This window comes from Clupea harengus, chromosome 6 (genome assembly GCF_900700415.2).
Source record: "Clupea harengus chromosome 6, Ch_v2.0.2, whole genome shotgun sequence".
Lineage (NCBI taxonomy): Eukaryota > Metazoa > Chordata > Actinopteri > Clupeiformes > Clupeidae > Clupea > Clupea harengus.
In genome coordinates, this window is record NC_045157.1 from 29131913 (window position 1) to 29151154 (window position 19242).

The following is a 19242-nucleotide window of genomic DNA, read 5'->3' on the forward strand; positions in this document are numbered from 1 at the left end:
TCACTTGCTGCTATCCGCCCTAAGGGCTCCGGATAAAAATGTGAGTAATACATAGATGTTTACACCCATGCCCTCCACATATGGTTTATGTTGTCCCTGATAACAGTGAAGCCATGTAGTGAGGCGTATGGAGTATCAAAAGCACATCCCTTAAATCTTTTGCAGCATTGCAAGTCAGTACAACATTATTTTATTTTAAATTAAAGTATGTAAACTCAAGTTCAGTCTTTTAAATCCCGTCTTTGTTTGATGTATGCTCACCAAACATTTTCTTGCACATTATGTATTGCAGCATAGAATATAAAATGTGGACAGCCACATCTAATGCTCTGCATGGATCAATACAAATTTGCTGTGTTATGATTTAAGCCAGGATTAAATCACACCCAGTGAGTGCTGTGGTAAGTATCGCTGCACCAGAATTTATAGAAAGATGTGGACCGTCACAATGCTTTCAATGAGGCAGACAGTCATAAGTGCTCGGGGTAAATTGACAACATATTAATAGTACCACCAAGACGGCTCTCAGATTGTCTGTGTTTTGAATGTGATGTTAACATAATGATACCTTACGATGGAGAGGATGGCAGACCATTTTGCATTTTGCAATCTGCTTGTCATTTGGTCCCCACACAACAGAAATGTCAAGCTATATTTACACTAATTGAGCCTGCACCAGATTATATGTACATTTGTTAGAGGCTTCTACTACTATATGGAATGAATCAAAAGGAACAAAAAAGGTAATTCATGAACTGGCAAATGTCTTGAAGCTGGTGGAAATTGTACTTTCTCTGTACTTTAAGATGTTGCTATTTATGCTATTTCTTTGTTTGCCCTTGGGAGTTAAGTAACATGTAAGGTGATATATAGCCTGCTGTGTACTTTCACACTCCTGCTTACAGATCTCTGCATACAGTACATGAGGAGAAAAAGTTGTCAGGCAATCTGCACTGTTTCTTCTCCAGGCTCTAGTGCTGCAGCTGTGAATCATGTTTAATACTGCACATTCAGCTGTACTGATACTGACATGTTTTGAGTTATTTTGGTGTGAGGGTAAAATAACTGGCACTGTCAGAGTCACTTCTAATCACCGATTCACTGGGCCTTCCTTAAGGTGAAATTCTGAAGTCTCTGGCAACTTTGTCCTTCAAGATCCATCCATGTCCTTGCACAAAATCAAAATGCCATGTCAATGCATTACTTTTCAAAGATTTTAGTCACACACTTCTGTTACGGGATGATGGACAAGAAGATCAGCGGCCTGTCTCTTTTGAGTTGCTAATAGAGATAGGGTGTACGTCATGACACATTTGCAGTGTGAAAACATAAACACACTCCATAACAGTTTAATTCCTTATTTGGACTTCGCACATTGAAGATATGTACAAAAAGCCTGGGTGTCAGGGGAGATAAGACAATGGCAAGGTAAGCTCTGTTTTCCCATCTATGCACATGACTTATATCTGGTTCATATTGTTAGAAACTGCTATATCAAAGTTTGTCACATTGTAGCCTTGTGACAAGAAGTATATCACATCTTTCTGTTTGGCCAAGCAGTTTTCAGTCTTCAGTCTTCAATGGAACTGATTTGAAGGAGATGTAGTTTCTTAAGCTCCTCCAAAGCTTTGGCTTCCAACTTACAACCCAGCAAGGCTCAATGGTGAGGTTAAACATAGACATGACCTTGATACAAGTGTTTAATCATGGCAAGGGCTGCTGTCCTACAGGGAGCTCTCATTGTCACTGCTTGGCTCTTAGACCTGGGGTCCAGTGCTGCCAGGGCCCTGTGAGTAAACAGAGGTGCGGATGCTTCTGTGCAGCACAGCTAACAGTGACAGCTGAAGATACCAAACATGACAGTTGCTGGTCAATGTGCATGTGTCCCTACAGACACATAGACCTTTGCAAATGCTGTTTGAAGTGGAAGTTGAAGCCAATAGTTCATATATCTACATTAGGACCCTAATTACAGTGAACACAATACTTTAGGACACATAGCTCTCTGGTCATTCGCATCTGTTCAAAGACCATGACAAAGTTAGAATGTCCACAATGGATTTCATTCCCCTTCCACATCACAGTTTCACCACAGACTGCAGTTTTGAACTCATGGATCAGGAATCTAGACCATAGTGGTATTGCTCCCTAGTAGCACTCACACATCATAGGTCTGTGGTTACAGGACATGTTGATACATTCATTCGTTAATAATGTTTCGCCATCCACAATTATGTGGCGTATATCTCAGTTGTTGTACAGTACTGCATTGTCAATAACAAGAGAAGCACACAGAAGTGACTCACAATTAAGCACCCAGAAAGCCCCACAAATGTAAGAATCAACATTTTACATGATTCTCTGTTGTGCTTTTTTTTACTCTGTATGCCCCACTCCTAGACAGAAATAGTATCAGCAGATATTAAAGTGACCATGTGACCATGACCCCCCCCCCCCCCACACACTCACACACACTTTCTGATCATATGGGGAAAGATGCACTGCTCATATTCATGAAAGCTATTTGTTGACCTCTCTCTTTTGGTACATACAGCTCTCTATATTTTTTATGATTGTCTTAGACTTGCTGACTGTGCAGTGGTGATTAAACTGCTTTCAGGCTTGGGCTGATAGTGACAGAGTGTCCTCATTTCTTCTCCCTGAGGAAGCACCGAACCTTTGCTAACTCTCCAGCCATAGAAGCAGAGCTGACTGGGACTGCAGAGCAAACCTTAAAAATCAAAGACAGTGGAGTCAATAACATCCCACAGCCGAGATAAAATACAGAACAGGACATCACTTGTTAACCCATTCCTTTTATTCTATAGGCTTCAATAACACCTTGATGCCTTGCAAGAATGGTGATTTAGATAGAAAATAGTTTTTGTACAGTTAAAATATTGCATGATAGTTTTTGACTTTCACTTGATACAAACTGTGCTCTAGTTAACTTGCATGACTTGAGATTGAGATTCTGACCATGTAATGACTAAATAGTATTGAATTTTAATGGCACATCGTCAAACAGCCTGATCCCCCTGGATTAGGCAGCTGCACATAGGCAAAGGAGTAATACATTGCAGTCCAATATAACTGTCATTTTAACAATGAACATAAAACATGCAAAGTCAAATGGTTCTGAAAGCAACTTTGAACAGTTCACAACAAAAGTAGACTACTTGCACAACAGCTGCAGTGTACACTGCAGGTTTTAAAGGGTTTGTGCTCACATGTGAAACTTAATTGAATTATTGATTGTACAATTTTAACTTGCTCTGCATAGAATTAATTTAGGAAGAAGGCTTATTATGGCATTAACTCAGAGAACCAATAGTGTTCCTGAAGGGAGAAAAGTAGTTGTTAGCAGCTGCTTTTAATCTAATATGTAGCTATGTGGTCAAAGGCTAATCACAGTCAGTGTATATCAACGCTCTAGTGACACAGACTGTGGGCTTTGTAATTTATAAGCGCGACTACAATGGTCTCCCCCAGGAGCTTGCATGTTCAGCCATGTTTCATGTCTCTTTGTCCTTTTTAAACAATGGAAGGGTAATGGCTTCCCAGGGCTTCAAGTTGATTAGGTGATATACATCAAAGAAATCTGGGGGAAAATGACAGCCAACCTTTTCACATCCCTCAAATCATGGCGTGAGATGGAAGGAGGAGGGTGGTTGCACTTCACAGTGTGGTGAGTAACAGATTTTTGTATTTTTTTTTTGCATGATAATCGCATCTTGACTCATCCATCCACTTTCAGGCTGAGGGAATTGCTAAGACAACCGCACAAAGACCCGCAAGATTAAAGTTAACGACTGTGATTAGTGAAGTTATAAAAAAATGCATGCCCTAAAAGGAATGTTTACATTTGGGATTAGTATTGTCGTCAACAGCCGACCACAAGGAGAACTCCTCAGTGACAAAGCCCCTTGCTAGAATGTGCCTAAGGCTACACCTATATTTGGCCAACCCTGTCACTACCAAGAGCATCATTCACATTTCATAGGAGCAAAGGAGTCAGGCCTAATTCAACAAAACCTGCTTTTTCCACAGCCGATTCTCACTAATGCGCTTAGCGGCTTATTATACACTAATAGTGTGTTTTACAAAACCTTATGGACAAAAAGAGGCCAGTCATGTTCTAAAATAATAAAACAATAGCGCTCACTGAAGAACATTTAAGCCAACACATATTTGAGAGCATCGCAGAGCCCACACTGCATCCTGCAAAGTAACAGTCATGGGTAATGATGGGTGGCATTGTGTCCTCCAAGCTAATTTTGCTTTTTCCCCCCCTTCATCCCCCGTTTGCCCAATTTACTACCACCATTAACCCACACTCCCCTAAAGTCCTCACCAGGGCCAAAGTCATGCATCATTATGGGAGAGTGAGGACCAGCACAGGCTTCCTTTGAGATGTATAAAATCAGTGATCCCAGCTAACACAGACCACCACTGCATTCAGATTTCCTTCCACCATCTGCCCCGTGAGGCTGACTTCATTACTATTTTGATTTAAATCCTAACTACCTATTGATTATTGCATATTGGACATGGTTAAAATATGGCAGTCATGCAAGACCATTGTAGATAAATGCACAAACATGTGAGTCTGTACTTTGTGGTCAAGGTCTTTGCAGGGGTCAAGCATCGATTTGTAACTGCTCCATAATCAGCTCAACAGTGGTCACACAGGTGCACAGTGATGGGGCCTTTGGAAGGTAAATCCAGGGAAGAGTCTCAATAAGCCGGTATTGGAGCTAGAAGCCAACTGCTCATTGTCATTCCAAACACATCCTCCATCTGCAGTCAGTTCAAAACCTGTTCTGATAGGAATCTCCCTGCAATACCCAACATTTTCTGAAACACAGCAGGTGAGGGACGTTGAGAGAGAGGAGAAAAGTGAGTGAGAGAGAGAGAGAGAGAGAGAGAGAGAGAGAGAGTGAGGGAGGGTTGGAGGCAGAGTAGAGAAAGGGAATATTTCAATAACCTGAATGACGCATTTGTATGAGTATTTAAAGAAGCAGTCTGCTTTAGATAATTTTTTGTAGATCAGTGTATTCACCATACAATTTCTCATGTTAACAGCATGGTGAAATGATAAGCAAATAAAAACAGCAGGAAAGACAGCCGACAGCTTCGGTAAGATCACAAAGCCTTGTAAATATGGCCTTACCTTTATGGCCCAGTTCAGTATTAAAAAAAAAATGCCAGATTCACCGAATGTCATGTTACCACGACAACATCCTCAAACACACTTAGTGCTTGACTAACTGACACTGACACTCCAAATAAAGTATATTCTCAAGCAGGAACTTCTTGTCCACCATGCTCTTGTATATGTTTAAATGCCAACTGAAAACGTTTTAATTGTACACCATTTTCTAACCACATAATAATTGTATCGTTATCTGCCTTGATTCTGCTTCTGACTTGGGTTAATATTGTTTTGAGTACTCTTTGCCCACTGCATATTCACCATTTCATCACAAGTTAATTCTCCATCTCTTGATAGCCAAGTTGTTTTGCTCACGCTGGTTACTCAGTCTGAGCAAAAAAAGAAGAAATTGCCAGCTTCTTTTTGCTACAAAAATACATCAATACATGTCTGCAAAACTTAGAAAATGGACACTCTGTTCACTTGAAGATAGCACTGCATGAGCCCAAAACAGTGTCTTACATAAGCAATTTCCTGCCTCCGGCTCCAGCCTCATGCACCACTTGATCAGACTATCAGTTCATTAATACATAAACTCCTGCTGAAAATGGAAATCCATTATTTTAAGTGTGTCTCTATCATAAATAGCCTGAGTAAAAGTCCTTGTTTTTAATGTATGCATAGCAGGACACTGACCAGCTTATGAAGGGAGTGCAACAACCTCTCCCTCAACAAATTTGACTTCACATTCACTTTGCCTCATGGTTCCAGTTGCATTGGCTGAGTCACTGGCTGTCCATTTGACTGTACTGTCCATTAGTGCCTTCAGTTTACAGGTCATGGCTGCTTTTAAATCACCCTATTTATTCAGTTTTGCCCAGAAGTGAGCTTTACTAATGCTGGATATGAGACACTAGTCCCTGTAAATGTGAGAGCAGAATTGACAGTCAGGACCTCAGTCAATAGGGCCAAATCAATCTGCAAATGAGGATGTGAGCACAACAAGCAAAAGCAGTGAAGAGCTTTGAGATGGCCAAAGATAAGGACAGTGTAGTTACAGACATCTAAAAACACAATTTCCCTACAAATATTTGAAAGGCCTACCTATGGAAGAATGGGGTGGAATCTTTAAAGCATTTTTTCCCCAAAAGTTAGTCCAAATACTGACATGCCATGGTACTGCCTGTGAAACAAGGACAATATAACTACAGTTTTTTACGTAAAAGAGTTGGCAATATAAAAAATAATTGCCTTTTAATAGTCTGCTTGACAAGCACTGCACACTGGTCGAGCACTTTCCCCTCAGCCCAGCGGCTCTTATTCTTGTCACGTAGCATTGGCTCTCTAAATTATCCATCAGCCTTAGTCTGGGCACACGGCTCTGGCATGTCTTTTACTCAAGACAATGTCCAAATGACTGCTTTATGTGTGTCGTCCATTGTCCTCACAGTGCTCTTCAGTTTGCAGGAACACAGGTCTGTTATGATTGGGGGAAGTGATGGAAGCAATGCAGGGCTTACTTAATTTCTTTCATGATTGACCACAACACGCCTGCAGTTATTCTGCACACAGCTGTTAAGGAAAATTATGTGCCAAGATGAATGTGCAAGGATTATGCCCAGCGTACTTGAACACAGGCAGCACGCAATTACATGGATGGCTCTCAGAGACATCGGTCAACAGCAAATCACCATTTGCCTCTGGTTATTTCTCCTCTGGATCATTCAGGGAATGCTGTAATGTTGCTTGGGTTCTGAGGGAGAATGTGGGCAGTAATGCAAACCTACCAACTGTTCATAATAAAGGAGACAGGAAACACAATGTCACAAGGTCTATTGTTGCTGCAAAAAGTGCTGCATTGCCTATATGAATTTAATGACAAAATGGGATATTTATCAATTTCAGTTCATGAATTGGGTCTTAATGCACGGTAAACAATGCTTTGAGAGACCGCTTGAGGGGATTTGCCCACGCAGCTGGAAGCAAGCAAGCGGATTGGCTGCCTGTTTGATTGAGAAGCCAGGGTAGGCTACAGTCAGCCAGGAGTTATGGCACTTCAGAGAATAATGTTCACTCAGATGGGGGTAACAGCAGCTGTGAAAAATGGAGAGCAATAAAAGTGGCTGGCTCCATCGTCCCTTCCTCATCTTCAGTTTAACAACAAGTCCGTCCTTCCCTCTACCTCCTCCTCCTCTTCTCTCTTTCACACCCTTCCTTTGATAACAACAATGTTAACAACTCAGCCTGCACATTGTTTGGAATAATGAATATGCAGAATAATATGTGCATGTTATTCTGTGCATGGGTATCTTAAAATGCATTCACTGACCTAACCCAGGTGCATGAGAATGGAGCATTGTATTTAGAGGCTTTAGAAGCGATGTTACCGTAATCATTGCAATTTGAAAAAGGTGATGTTATTGATATGTTTCTGTGTGGTATGGGCATAAATATCACAATGCAGGTCAAATCTGAATTCAATATATCTTGGACGAATAGGCACATTTTGAAAGGATTCTAGGAGAAAACAAGCCGTGGGTGCCTGTAGATCGGTTTCTGTCCACACAATTCTTACTTTACAACACTATTAAAACAGAAATTAGCATTTGATTGATAGGAATAAATAAAGGCTGCAGTGTGTTACAATTGCCTTATTCTGTTAATGCTATGGCATCATTTTAAACATGAATGGGGCAAGGCATTTTGTTCTCTGGGGGAAAACTGTGGCCCTGTCCCACTTCCCGAAATTGTTGATGAATAACAACATTTCTGAAGGATATAAATCAATAATTTCTTTGTTTTACTTTGTGTACTCATGGTGAAAAACACAACATAAATGTACAAATTTGTGAACATCCCTAAGCATCTAAATGTACTGCACCTAAATACTCGAATCAATGTTAAAAAGTCTTTATTTTAAGTGGTCACAATCTTTGGCCTTAAAGTAACATGACTATCACAGAAAATGGTGCCTTGGTTGGCCGATCTACAGGTCTTGAAATACAAGAGTTATATTAATACAAAATCAAAAAGATGCCACGATACTTTGGTGCAGGTAGTGGAGCAATAAGCAATTCCTTTTGACCGATCACTGTGATTATGGAGGAGAAATGTTCACTGCAGACATGCAGGATTCATGCCTTAATCCTTCAGTTCCACAGGCGAAGACAGACAGACGGTTAATGGAGCTCGGTGGGGAGGGCAGATGGGTCCAGGCCATACTGCCTCATCTGGACAGCTATGTCAAACAGGTAATCATAGCATTCACACCTGGAAAACACACAAATAGAATTGATTTAGGTAGTATGTACTTGTTATTTATTAGTACGCTCTAGGCAAAAAGTACGGAATGTTGTATATTCTGAGTGTAAGCCAGATACTAGCACCAAAAGGTTTTATTTTTTTGGACTGATAATTTGCGCAGAGATTCGACCTGGTTGTGGTAAATATACATTTACATTTAGTCATTTAGCAGACGCTTTTATCCAAAGTGACTTACATATGTGCGACTTACAATGTATACACATTTTACATTTACACTGATGGCACACTGCACATCAGGAGCAATTAGGGGTTCAGTGTCTTGCTCAAGGACGCTTCGACAGGGAATCGAACTAGCAACCTTCTGATTACTAAACGACTTCTCTACCACTGTACCACTGTCGCCCCGTAATATGCAAATGTAAAATATGAAAAAGTGGTCTTTGTTGACAATCTGTAGAATTTGAAACTAAGAAGATGACAAATCCCAGCTACAAATTGAGGTGTACACAAGCATTCCACACAACTCAGGATGGTAGGATGCTAAGCTAAGGTCACCACTAGTACAATGAACAGCGATGTAATGTCAATAGAAGAAAAAGACCAGCTGGCCAGCCTAACAAATCACTCTGTATCTGGAGGTTAGCTAGTCAACATAGCTAGACATCAACCGACGCGAAGAGGACCAGTACCGATATCTGAGAGTGCTATCTAGCAAGTTCGCTTAGATAGCTAACTTTAGAGACCAAACCGCTGTCAAGATGACCAGACTAAGCTTATGGCCATTTGAAGGTAGCTATAGTAGCTGAGGTAATGACATATTTTGTAGCTAGGTAGTTTTTGTAACTACCTAAAGTTATATCCTCTAATTTATTTTGAAGTTACACGATCATATGTGCTGGAGATAAACACATCTGTCGCTCTCAATAACCAGGCTATTCAATAGGTACATTTATAGTGGCAAGCAAGAAACCCAGCATGCTTCAACAGTTCACAATTGATAAACATGATAAAAATCATCCAGATACTAATTTAAATACTACAATATAGGCAATTTTGACACTACAATACGAGCACCACAAAAATTCAGATTTGAACACACTTGGTATAGTTGAGTTTCCTTGTACACATCCTGGCAAGATAAACGTATAGCGTTCTAAAGCTTACATTGTTTTAGCCTTCTCCCAAGATTCCCCCCACACATAGACGCCATGCCGTCGCACCAGGACTGCACAGGTGTCTGGGTACTCTTCCATAGCCTGGGCCATACGCTCCTTCAGGTCCCGTTCCTCAGGTGTGTTCTCAATGATAGGAACTGTCAGCAACTCGTCATACCTACACACAGGAAAACAAAGTGATGGATGTTATGACTGGCAATAGTATGTGTAAACCCCTGTAAAATGCTACTCTAAAACAATAAACTGAAGGGTATCCCCCAGATCATTTCTGCCCAGTGCCTGTGATTTCCACTAAAGAGTGCACGTTTTAAGGGGTGTGTTAGTGGTCAGTCAGGCTCTCACACACCTGTAGTTTGTGCCCGAGTTTCCCTTGCGAATGCCCTTGATCATCTCTTGGTGAGTGATGCGGAATTCTTTGCCAGGAAACAGCAGTGTTGCCATCACTGCAGCTTTTGAATGAGTGTGAATGACGGCTTCTGCCGCTGCAAATGTAAATGATGACAATGTCAAAATGTCCACTTGCAAAAAAAACAAGTACTATTACACTATAACTTAAACTATTACACTATATAAAGCTCCCTGCGATCTGTACAATGAATCCTGATAAATGCTGTAAATAGTGTTTCCATTGACAAGTCGACATCAGCAAAGAGTGTAAGAGAAATGTCAACAAAATACAAATAATAAGGGTTCCTTTGCTAAATGTAATCAAATGTATTTTTACAAAAACATCTGGTCTGGATATTTTGTAGCTTATTTTAATAACCCTACACCAACAAAACCAACGTAGTGCACCTTTAATGACTATGAATGAAAAACCACCCTGTAATGAGCATAATAAGAGCTCCTGCTGCAGTAATCAGTATGCTAATGTCTAATATCCAGAACAGCCTGTTTTCTTTTTGAATTCACAAATTCAGGTATAATGTCAAAAGAAATTTGTGAAGGTTAAAAAATGAATCTGTTTAAAAAGGTGGCATGAACACATAGCACCTACTACAGTAATAAGCATATATTTACAGATTCAACACAACTGTTACGCTACTTTCCAATTAAAGATGAATGCTTTGCACAGTGCCCTGTGGCCGTGTGGTAGGTTTAAGATGGCAGCACAAGACAATAGACAACACTGTCCAAGAACAACTGCTGACCAAGTAATATCTTTATCCTGGTTCTTTCAAACAGCATTTCATGAAAGCTGGATGCTTGCAAGATTTCAGAGAGTGAAGATTTTCAATGCACTAATTAACATCACATTTCTTCAGAAAAACAATGTGCTGTTTGTCAAAAACATTTTACATAAAGCTTCAAAAAGCCCACAGACATACTTGAGTATGAATCACAGAAACCCCATCTCACCGGCGGCTCAAGTGAATCATCAGCTGTGTGATAAACCTGTCTTGTAATATGACTCACAGAGATATCTTGCTCCTATTACTTTGTAAGGACTACTCACTCACAGCCTCTGTCAGTGTTTACTTACATCGCATGGTGTAGGCATTCATGAACAGAGGAGTGCACTGGCTCTTGCTCAGCCTCTTCCACGGGGGTGGGGAGCTAATGTCCCTCTCCTCCACATCACACACAAACATGTCTTCAGGCTGTATGGCAAATAGAGATAGCTGGTTGGTTGCTGTGTAAAACTCTGCTCAAGCAGTCATGGCCAGCGGGAATTTATTTATATGCATAATAACAAGTGTTGCAAGCTTCTGTTTGAGGATGTTTCTGTATTGAAACGGTGTTGGCAGTGAGCCTACTTACTTGAATTCTCTCTTTTTGTACTCCGGAAGGGGCAATGTAGATATGGTCACTAAGCAAGAGGAGAAAAAAAATCAGTCCGACTTAATATTGGTCTGATGAAGCTTGAAAATTAAACCACAGCTGGTAATAAACGGTGAGACCTACTCAAACTAATCAGTCGACAGTGCTAACAGTTGGCACCAAAACTTCTGTGGTAATATTGTGTCCATGTCACAACAAACCCACCTTGCCTCTTGACAAGCTACAGTGAAGAAGTCTGCAAAAAGCACACACTTACCCCAGCTTTACGCTTATTCCTCCTCCAGTTCCAGTTACCCATCCTAACTGATAGAACAGTCTGCAGAGCTCGGGAATTAATACACGTGGATGTTCCTTATCCTACAAAACAGAAATAACTAAACTTAAGTTACTGTTGACCTATGCAGTTGCAGAAAAACTACAGGGCAGCCAAAAATGTCCCACTAATATTATTTTTCGCTTGCTAACTGCCTACCTCAGTATGAGCAAGTTCTGAATTTTTGCCATTTACGTTCGCTCCGTTCCCCGACCCACATACGGACGACATTTCACAGACACAGATACAGCCCTTCGGACTCAAATTATAGCATGCATGTAACGCTACAACTCGACAACAAAAAGATTAAATATAAAACATAGTGAGCTCTTGTTGTTTTCTTAATGTTATGAACTTCCCTGTGAGAACATATACATGACACGAAGGACCCAATAGTCGACCTCAAAGTGCCTGAAAAGGTGTTTTATGCTATGCAGCCTATTTTTCGTATTGCCCAGTAGAGAAACAGCATGCCTAATAAAGCTATCCAGGTTGCACATAATTATCTTTCTGATTGTGAGTGATGGTTTGATAACTGGGGAAATTGTTGGGTAACCTGAGAGTAAACATGATCATACTGATACACTTAAGTTGCATTTATTTAGCCATGGTTGTAGACCACATATTATAATATATGTTATAATATGTTATTTATTGTATTCTATTATAATATGCAATGTGTCATGCAATCCACGTGATAAGGAAAACAAAACTAAATGTATTCGTAGCATTGTTTAACCAGGCAGTAGAGGGGCGCATATAATCTTTTGGGGCATGAGTACGAAGGCAAAGTCATATTTGTTAGGCCACAGAATTGTAGGCCTTTATGCTGTGATTAGGGGCATGGTAATTATACAGGGTAGGCAACAGCTTAAAAACAATGGCGACAGAGAGTGTAAAAAAGAAGGAGAGGAAAGAAGATAAGCGTAACCTAATTCTAAGCGAAATGTATCAGCATTTTAATGCAGAGAACACTAGATGGCAGCAACTGCATTACTGTCAAAGTGGGAAATTGATCACGCATTACAGTTTCTTCCCTGTTCCACGGTGGCCATGACTTGTCTAAAGCTGCTTTAGTCTTGAGAGCCGAAGATACGATGTGTATGAATGATGTAGGACTAAAGGACTGTACAATCCAAATAAAACATCATAGAAATTGAATGAGAATGCTAAATAATAGTAAAACAAAATGTGTGTAACAGTAACAGTAAATGCATTATACATTTAGAAAACCATTGCACATCACAGACATACAGGTCAGGAAGAACATGGGCTATTTTTAAAGTCGTAAGAGGGAACAGATACATGATTGAAATGTGTAAACATCACATCACATGATTTTTTTGTTTTCACAGAAATAATTGATTAATGACATTTCAAATCAGCCAACCATTTGCATTCAAATATGTTGTTAATCTGCATTTCCTATGAATGTTCAAATTCCACTGGACAACAGAGCTTGTATTTGCAGTATGGCAGAACCATGGAAAGGGTTAAGTGAGGACCCTGTGTGTCTGACCCTGATTAGCATGAGTGCACCGAGAAATCATGGGTGGCCAAAGCAGAGGGTAAAGTGTAAACCCATCCCAGCGGGGATCTTTCAATCCTTATCAGGCAGGATGGAGACGCAGTGACAGCCATGGCATGGGCAAACTAATGAACTGAGTAAAAAGCTGGTTGGGGCATGTCAGGTCACTACTTAGGCAGCGGTTATTTTAAGGTTCCATTGGTACCATGCCACCAAGTGGTGTGCTACGCGCTGTGTGGCTTGATGAGGATGAGGTAAAGTGAGTTAGAGTGGATACCAAAGGGGAGCTGAATAAACATGTGGTAAAACAATGTTAGAAACGTGTACAGTCGCATTGAAGATTGAAGGAGTTGTTACAAAATATGTCATACATTGTTTCCATAGAAAGGGTTTGGAAAGGAGAAAATACAACAAGTGCTTCTCAATATGTGCCCCAGAAAGCTGCCAGCACTGTGTTACTGCTGCATCAGTAAAACTTTGTCCTCAACCAGGCTATGACACAGACTGATCGGGCTGGGTGATGCATCAAAATCCAGACAAACAGTGGCTCTTCCGTTCCTCTCAAAGACAACAGCGCCCTTCATGGTTATTGTTGCCGTGAGTCCAGGCTTTTGTGCCAATCCACTCATGCTTCATGATACAGCCCTCGTTTGACTCATTCAAACAGCCAGCTCCACAGAGAGCTGCTGTCCTATCAAAAACTGAGAGTTATCACTTCCATTCTGAACTCATTACTTCCTCATCACTTACTCTCACCTTTCCCCTATTCCAGTTAAGACATCATTTACTCAAACAACCACAAACAGAATCATTTTGGAATATCAATTGACTTAAAAACGAGTTGTTTGGTTACATAGAGGCTGTAAGTCAAACAGCTAATCCACAACAATTTTATTTTTGTGCTTATTTAAAGAAAGAAATACAGTATCATAACCCTCGTGCGTCGCTTTGGACAAAAGCGCCAGCTTAATGACTAAATGTAAATGTCAATGTAATCATACCAACCAGAGATTCCCAGCACACTGACATAGGTGTTATGTTGAATTAAAATTGAACATGGGATGGTTTTGTTATCTTTACTGATGTGTGACGAATAATCACACCCTGTATTCAGAGGTAAGGGTGAAACAGGAAGTAGAGCTTAATGAAGAGGGAGGTGAAACAGGCTGTGCATGATTTCATGAGTCAGCTGAACACCAGCGAGGTCATGGCTGATTCATCAGAGGGCCTGAGGCTCTTCCCAGGCACACAGTATCACGACTGACATAACATTTACTTTTTTACATTGCATTTATGTAACCACAAAATTATGTCACCCATTTCTGTTGACCCCCATAGCCTCACACACATGTGGTCGGTGTAATGAATCCAGTGTGATCCATATCTGCCATTAGCTGGGCGCAATGGTTCAAAGTAGCCTCCTGGGGCAGGAACAGACAGAGACCCAGGGGAGGGTGTGTTCTCACTGATACCGCCCATCATTGCCTCTTGCTTTCTCACACTTTCTTTCCTCTCATTCATCAAGTATAAAAAAGGGAGGTGGATTTGCCCCAACCTTCAGTGCATGTTAAAACAGCCAGCAAGTTATCATTAACCTGTCTTTGCACTGGCACAGACAAACACTTATTGGTTTGTTTCTTTTTCTCTTACAATCACATTCCCATACAGAACCTAGAATGTGGAATTTACTTCGGTTTCTCACTTCTGGATTATTGGCTGTTGTCAGTCCAGATGCCTCGAAAGGTAAGTGATATGTTTGGCTGTATTGCATCTTTGTGTGTTATTTATATTATTGACCAATTCATACCATATAATGTAAGGTGTTGTCAGATGTTTTTAAGGCACACTGTCAACAGATCAACTTCAGTGATTGGATTTTATTGGTGAAGATTATGTTGTGAATGCAAAGGGATGTGGTGTTTATGTTTAGTAGAGTACATAAATGTTAGCTTTCATGATACCTTTGCCTTCCTCAGAACAATCTCAGGAGTATTTATCCCTCTCCCTTGTACGTCGCTTTGGACAAAAGCGTCTGCTAAATGACTAAATGTAAATGTAAATGTTATCCATACTGCCATCTCTGGAAGGCACCAGTCAGCACCTCCACATGTAAATACTATTAGAGAGCTGTACTTGGATAGGCACCTGTGTATACCTGAAAACAGCCTGACTTCTGCCTAGTAATGTAAAGATGCAGAAGGCAGAGCCTGGATACCTAGTTGTGTGATGCTGAAAGAATGCTAATGACCAAGTGCTAAAGAGAATAAGAGTTAATAGTATTTATATCATTCTGTGATCACGCTTTAATTTAATGTCTACAAACCCTCTGTTTGAGTGAAAAAGATGAATAGTTTTTCATTTCTTGTGACAAGAGTAAGGGTTTATCTTTGATTATGTAAGGTTTAGTTGACAGGCTGGTGGCAGTAGAGAGGTATTTTATACTTTGCAGACCAGTTTGTTGAATACTTGCCATTACAATCAATCTTGCCAGTGGTTTTAATTGCCCACTTGTCTTGCTGATCTGTGGCTACCTTCCCATGTCAGTGATTCCTAAGGACTACACATTGTGAGAGTGACAAATGCATCTCAAACAACATCTGAAATGTGATCTCTGTTCAAGTGTCATTTGAAATATGGTTACGCTCTTTAGAATAATGTTTTGTCGACTCACTTATTTCCTTAGTAATTACCTAAAATTTAGAAAGAAAGAAAGAAAGAAAGAAAAAGAAAGAAAACAATGTAGCATAGTATAATTAGAAAATATCCACATATTGTGCCCCCACATACACTATTTTCACTGTGAGTTGAACATTGCAGCTAAGCAGGGGAAGCATCTTTTGTCATTTTTCCCATGATAACTGACAAGTTGCCTGGGGATTTCTCTCGACAGTTGAGTATCGTTCTTGCAGCTATGCTGGTGTGTTTCATGTGCGGGTCAGTTCCAATTCCTCGCTGACCTCTCAGCTTGCGGATGAGCTGTGTCAAAGCCTGTTCAGCAGCCTTGCCAGCGAGGAACAGATAAGAGAGGCCTATAGCAAAGGACTGGACACATGCAGGTAAAATATTGAACAGGACCACAACTCTGAACTTTATTTTTAAGGAAGTGTGTGTGTGCCTGCGTGTACATGTGTGTGTGTGTATGTGTTTTTCATCAATATTTTATAGATTTCATGAGCCAATATGAGTATTTTAGGCATCATACAATTATTGACATCTGCTCAGGTATGGATGGATCAACGACCAGAGAATCTTAATGCTCCAACATGAAGTTCAGCCAGACTGCCCCTCCAATGGAACAGGGGTGATTTTTCTTGAGGACACACCAGAGTCTGTCTTAGATGCCTACTGCTATGACACGTCAGGTAAAAATGAATAGGATTTAAGATGTCATGGTACTAGTTCTCATGGTACTAGGTGTATTTGAATGACTAATGGTTCTCACCCTGGTATCATGAACAGTTACATCAGATTTGGACTGTGACGAGACCATGATTTCTGGATCTGTTACACCACCAGACGCACAGACAACAAAAGAGTCTACAGCAGTAACATGTAAGTGTGACCCAGTTATTGTCCTGCCATTAGCCAAATACTGTTATCTGGCCAGTGCAGTGCAGATGTAGTGGAAAAACACTTGGCTGACATTCTGTGTTTGACTGAATTGAAGGTCATTGCACTGTTTGTGACGTCGTCCTGTAGGTGTGTCTCGTGAAAGTAGAATAGTGAAGTGGGTGTGTGGTTGGTTGGCATGGTAACAACAGCAGCCACACCTGTAGTCTGGAGCTTAGTCATCCTGTGGGCAAAGCCACACCTTCATTTAACCAATTTAGAGATTTGAACAAGGAGTTTGCGGTGACCTTCCAAAGTAATGAAAAGGACATTTAATTCATAATAATGGTTTAATCAGTAATACTTTGTAGTGAACTTCAAGGAATACCTGAAGGTAGTGACGCACACAGTTGGTTAGTTAAGAGTAAGACGCACTTTCAGTGCCAAAGAGAGTGGAAGTCTGTCATGAAAACACATTTTCAAAGGGATCTCTAATCCAAATGTATTGAATTTCACTTCTTTTCAACCTTTCAGCTAGTCCTGCTGCTAGTGACAATGTTATCAAAAAGGCCACAACAGAAAATTCTTTAGAAGGGGACGGCCTGGAGACCAAAAACCCAACAGTTCAAACAGACACGGAAATAACCCCTGATGCAGTAGAGCCAATTCCCAAGGTCCAGAATCCCACAGATGACCCTGAGGATGGCAAGGAGGGCACCACAAAGTCTTCAGAAATGGCCCCCACTGATGGGGATGAGTTTGTTAAGGACATTGAGGTTCCCATTGAGCCAACCACTGGAGGCCCCATGACAGTCACCCAGCAGGGGAAAGAAGACGCTGAGGAGGAAACGACTGAGGCCAACCCTTCAGAGGACAACGAGGCTTTGGATGCTAATGCTGCTACCACCAGTTTTAACGAGACCACTACAAACAGTGACCTTGAACTTCCTGTAGCAGAAGATGCAGATGATTCAGTTCAACAAGTGAATGGTACACAGACAGTCAATGTCTCCACCACTATGGCACCTGCTGGAACTTTGGAGCCGTCTGAAGTATCTCCTTCAGAGGGAGTTGAAGATAAACCCCTTGGGCTCTCTACCATCAGTCCAGTGGAGGGCGATACGACGGTTACTGTCACATTTACAGCTTCTGAAGCTACAGATGAGAAAGAGAATCCAGACAGAACGGAAGAAAACACAATGGTACCATCCCGTGATTATGTGCCAGAGACCACAGAGACTCCTGCTGACCAAGATGTTGATTTACAGGAGGAAGTTCCAGATGGAAATAACATAAGCCATGGTACTTGTCCATATCACATTTGTATTCATTCTCCTTTCATTCATGTCATTTAGGAGGTGTTGCAATTGTGGTAACAGTAGCCAGTGACCATCCACATCTGATTATAATACTGTTTTAGTTTCCATCAACGAATTAACAGTTGTATGAAATCCATCATTTTCATTATTGTAATGTGAGGGACCAAAACCGAAACAAGGACTTAAATGTGCCTTTTAACCTCTATCATTTTAAGAACTGTAGGAATTAAGTAATCATGGATGTCCTTTGTGATAGAGAAATGTGAAACTCTGACTATAATCAAGTATGTGTGTGTATTAATTATATGCCTTTGTGTCCGGAAACATGGCTTTTCTGAGCATGGCATACAAAATCAGTGAACTAATCCAGATACTTGCTTTGTCCACAACTTCCCCCACAGGTCTTCCTGCTCCAAGAGGTCGGATGGGACCAAAAGAAACTGAATCGGATGCCATACCAACCCCAGCAGCTCAAGAGCAGAATGGCACACCTGGTGAGTCTATTGTATAACAGATGCTTTCATTTCAAGCATCAACCAAAAGCATTTGGTTTATATAATAATCATTCTTGACATGTTGTGACAAGCATATCCCTTGTCGGAACTGTTGCATTAATGGAAATGTAATGACCCTTGTTCTGATTCCTTGTTCCCTTAGCTTGGCTGATAATCTTCTCATTTGTCTTGGTTGTCGGTGCCTTGCTCTGTGTATTTGCAGCTGTTGCCACCAAGGAAAGGTATGATTCACACTGTTGAGTAATTTGTTTTGTGTTCCCATTCCCAAACACTGAAATCAATAGTTCATTGATCACCTTGTACTTCCTCTTGAAATTCCACATTCAGGTGGTATGGACCAAGCCGTCAGACATCCGCCACAACCAAGGACAGCGGTGACGATAGTGAGAAAAAAGCATCAGTGTCACTGACTGTGGAGAACCAAAACGAAATGGTGACGCTCATGAACAAGGGTCAAGTCCAGACAAACGGCAGGACGGATGAGTTCACTGTTATTGCTTTGGAGGAGTCCCCAGAGAAAGAGTTCTTGGCATGAGGGGGGAGCCACAGAGGCCGAGTTTAGTTCTTCTCTTTGATGAAGCTGTAATAATGGTGCCCCCCCACCCCCACCCCCACCCCCACCCCAACCCCAACCCCCCCTCC

General features: G+C 41.0%; 2 protein-coding genes across 3 annotated transcripts; one reads left to right on the forward strand and one right to left on the reverse strand.

The window, feature by feature from the left end:
- Positions 1-8049: 8049 nt before the first annotated feature.
- LOC105889170 (APAF1 interacting protein) lies at positions 8050-12089 on the reverse strand. Its single transcript, XM_012814968.3, has 7 exons — positions 11849-12089; positions 11633-11733; positions 11356-11404; positions 11078-11195; positions 9941-10076; positions 9584-9751; positions 8050-8425 (listed from the first exon to the last, which is right to left on the reverse strand). The coding sequence occupies exons 1-7, from the start codon at positions 11918-11920 to the stop codon at positions 8335-8337; spliced, it is 735 nt and encodes a 244-aa protein (XP_012670422.1). The 5' UTR covers positions 11921-12089; the 3' UTR covers positions 8050-8334.
- Positions 12090-14738: 2649 nt separating this feature from the next.
- On the forward strand, positions 14739-19222 carry cd44a (CD44 molecule (Indian blood group) a). 2 transcript variants are annotated; one of them, XM_031569679.2, is made up of 8 exons: positions 14739-14960; positions 16108-16273; positions 16440-16579; positions 16677-16769; positions 17301-18068; positions 18487-18579; positions 18743-18821; positions 18928-19222. In XM_031569679.2, the coding sequence occupies exons 1-8, from the start codon at positions 14894-14896 to the stop codon at positions 19133-19135; spliced, it is 1614 nt and encodes a 537-aa protein (XP_031425539.1). In that variant the 5' UTR covers positions 14739-14893; the 3' UTR covers positions 19136-19222. The 2 variants fall into 2 exon arrangements, with proteins under 2 accessions (XP_031425539.1, XP_031425540.1); XM_031569680.2 differs by having other exon boundaries at positions 18803-18821.
- Positions 19223-19242: the final 20 nt, after the last annotated feature.